We start from the raw sequence: 3,719 nt of genomic DNA, 5'->3' as shown, positions 1-3,719 counted from the left end.
AGTTAAGCAAGTTCGCGAAAAAGCAATCCTAGGATGAGTGACTTACTGAGAAGTTCTCGTGTGAGTTCCCAGAAACAAAACCGTGAGGGCGTGGTCGGGGCTCAAAGCGGACAATATCGTGCTACGGCGGAGTCGAGCCCGGAATGTGGTGGGGGCCCGAGCCGAGATGTGACATTTCTTGTAATGGTTTTTAGTTCTTATATTTTTTATTTTTGGGACTGATTTGCTAACTTTGGTCTTTTTGCTTTTTACATTTCCGTGTTTTGTGCTTGAGACGTGAGACTATATGTAGGCAGGAACGGATGGATAAGAGTGGTGGGAGAAAGGGAAATGTATAAAGAAAAATGAATTATAACCAAAAAGAAAAAAAACTTAAAATAATAATTTTTTTTTTTGTCAGAAAATAGTTTTTAATTTTATATTTGTTGTTTTCATTTTATATTCCTTTACCTATATATTTCTTCACACATATTTTTCCACCATTTTTTTTATATCTCTAGTTTCTTCTATGTATTTTCCTCCATCACTAAACAAAAATAAAACTAAAAACCAAAAAATAGCTATACGTAGACCAGCATATTTCATGTAAATATTTGATGAGTGATGTTAATTAGAGAGACCATATATTTATATTAGATTGGTGTACTCTATATATATATATATATATATATATGATGTAACAATACATACAATTAATATCCAATGAGGTAAAGTCATTAGTTAACGTGACATGTACAAGTTACCTAGTAGTATTTTTCATATTCGATACACCAATATCGCACATGGTGTATATAAAGATATGCAATAGTTTCTCACATATTCTTCAGAGAGAGATATAGGAGATGAATAGGTTAGCTTATTAACTACTGATATCATCGTTGCAAGAAGAACCAACATTTAGGGACTTGGAAAACAATCCAATACATAACTAATTTACGCATATTTCCCTCCTAAAACTTGGCCAAAAGCCTAAAACATAAAACTTGGCGGACACATCTTCAATTTTGAGTTACAACTATAACAAGGAAAAAAGAATGAGTTCGTCACCAATACCCAAAATCATTCCTCATTAGCAAGGGAAACTAATTATTGAATTGTAACTTCTAGTTGTACCATCTATTTATAATAGCAATTCTCAGGGCCTCCTCACTTGTGAAACCCTGAGGCACTCTCGCTACAACATCTTGAAGCATCAACCCTTTAACACTTGATATGCTTGCATGATAAACTTGTAACTCCAGGTCTTTGAGTGCATTCATCAATCTAGCATTAGGGTAATCGCAGTCCGGACACTGAACTCGTATCATGGCTTCTGAGCCTACGATCTTCACTTCTATTTCCATAGCCCCAGCTGCTCTATTATTATAACTTGATGATAGCCGCGGCCTTGTTTGATGAGGATCAATTATGGAGCTGGTGGTTTGGCCTCCAATGTCAACAACGGGCTTCAGGTGTTGTGCTTGGATTTTGGCCTCCAGTTGCTCAACCCTTGCTTTCAGCTCATTGATGTATACAACTGCATCAGAAAGTAAAGAAGCTTTGTCCATTCTGGAAACATTGGGAACAACGGCGCGGAGGGCATAGAATCGACGGTTAAGCTTCTCTCGCCTCTGTCTCTCTGCCTCAACATGGTTTATTGGTGTTTCTGATCTACCAGTTTCACGGTTTGATGAGCGTCCTCTCTTTTTCAGTCGTATGTTCTCCATATTCTCAGAGGTGAAATTTCCAAAAGAGTCGGAAGGTCCTGAGTCGGATGATCCACCCATAGTCACAGGAGGTACTTCTTTTGTACCACCTTCACGTCAAAATATTAAACATCAAAGCAATGAAAAATTGGGAGGAGTGTACAAAAACACAAATATCAACAAGATATCGGTATTTAGAGAAATTAGCTGAATATTTTAAGTAAAATGCCCTAAATAAAAGATCAGGAAAATATTTTTAAGTGAAGGGAGAAAAGACCGCTTGGTACCAATAGTATGAATCTACAGTACCGTTATCAATAGACCCTGGATCTGTAAATTGGTATTTGGTATTGTTACCATCCAAACACTCATAGTATTGAAAATTTTCGGACCAATTTCGTTACCTTGTGTTGTCCAGTCTCTTTGTTCAGCTCCCGAAAACATTCCACTTTCTAGTAGCGGAACAAGTACATGGTCCTCACGGCTGCTGCTCAGCTGCTTTGAGACCATGTTGTTGTTGTTCTTTGATCCGAAAAGCGACTTTGATATCTGCACAAGATCCCAATCTACTTTGATCGCATCCAAAGAAGCTAGTTCAACTACTCCGCATGAAGTTGCAATACAAACCAAAGTTTGAATTCCATGCATTCTTGCTTTCTTCACTCTCTCACACTCATAGAACTGAAGCTCATGATCACCTGCCAGCCAAACAAAACCACCAGAACAAAACGTACGGCCCAGAATGTTACTATTACCGTGGCCGGCAGTAAATGACTGGGTTAAAGAGTCAGTGTAAAAGTAAAACCACTCAGCGTCGGTAACGTCTCCACCATCCAAATCCATGCCTTCATAGAAAAGAGCTTCAACTTCTCTGCTGATCCCCTTCTTCCTCTCCACAACTTCGAAAACATTGGCTTTGTTGTAACTTTGTATGGAGGCCAAGTCCCTAGTGCTTCGAAAGTGGCCACCAGCCCACGACAAAGAAACTAGGTCATCGCTGTCTTTTGATGAGGCTTGCCAGAAAATTGAATAGACCCACCGTACGGGCCTATTCTGAATTATGAACTGGAGACGTTGAAGTGTGGGTGAGTTTTCTTGACCAAAATTGTATGAAGAACAGGAGGAATTAGTCCCCTCCATGGCTCTCTCTCTCTCTCTCTCTCTCTCTCTCTCTCTCTCTCTCTCTTCTATACAACGAATATTAGGTAAGGCGACAAAGTAAGTCAGAAATGAACGGTAGAATCCAATACATATTTTTACTGAAAATATAACTTTAGCCCTTAAAACTTAATTTTCTCTACATAAAACCCGACATAAGTTTTTTTTCTTGAATAAAACCCATTGATTAGATTCTACGTCAGCAAATTCATTAATTATGTTTGATTTCAAATATTTAAAAAATTTCGGATGACTAAAATACCCCTATTTGAATTTTTGTTAACCCTATTTAAATGTTTGATGTACATAATTAATGCACGGATGGTAATGGAGAATTAATGATTTTACAAAAAAAAAATATTAATGTTATAAATTCATTGTATATAATAACATAAAACATGTCTAATATATGTTATTATACATGCTTAATTGAGTCAATAAAATTATATTTTACATATGAATGTAGGTAAATTATTTCACACACACACACACACACACACACACATATATATGCCTGATATATGTAAAATTCATGTAAAATAATTTACCTACAAAAAAACATTTGATTCAAATAGTGCACCTACTATTAAATTTTTAAAATGTTAGATTGCTTAAAAAAAAGAAAAATAATATACCCAGTATATGTAAATTACATGAAAAATAATGTAGCTACATAATAACAAACCCATATATGCAAATACATGCAAACTAATTTACCTTATAAATTCATTGTTTAAGTTTTAAAAGAAACAACGTTTCTACTAGTTTTTTTTTTCTTCCAAAAATAAAGTACCTATTATTATGAAAATTGTGTACCTATTGTGTAATTTAAAAAAAAAATTACATATTGTTTTTTTTTATTTTTATGAAAATAAT

General features: G+C 35.3%; 1 protein-coding gene across 1 annotated transcript; it reads right to left on the bottom strand.

Moving 5' to 3' along the window:
- Positions 1–856: 856 nt before the first annotated feature.
- LOC126625154 (transcription factor MYC2-like) lies at positions 857–2,870 on the bottom strand. Its single transcript, XM_050294237.1, has 2 exons — positions 2,090–2,870; positions 857–1,795 (listed from the first exon to the last, which is right to left on the bottom strand). The coding sequence occupies exons 1-2, from the start codon at positions 2,823–2,825 to the stop codon at positions 1,104–1,106; spliced, it is 1,428 nt and encodes a 475-aa protein (XP_050150194.1). The 5' UTR covers positions 2,826–2,870; the 3' UTR covers positions 857–1,103.
- Between the last annotated feature and the right edge of the window lie 849 nt (positions 2,871–3,719).

This window comes from Malus sylvestris, chromosome 6, assembly GCF_916048215.2.
Source record: "Malus sylvestris chromosome 6, drMalSylv7.2, whole genome shotgun sequence".
Taxonomy (NCBI): domain Eukaryota; kingdom Viridiplantae; phylum Streptophyta; class Magnoliopsida; order Rosales; family Rosaceae; genus Malus; species Malus sylvestris.
This window is presented reverse-complemented; position numbering and strand designations above follow the sequence as displayed.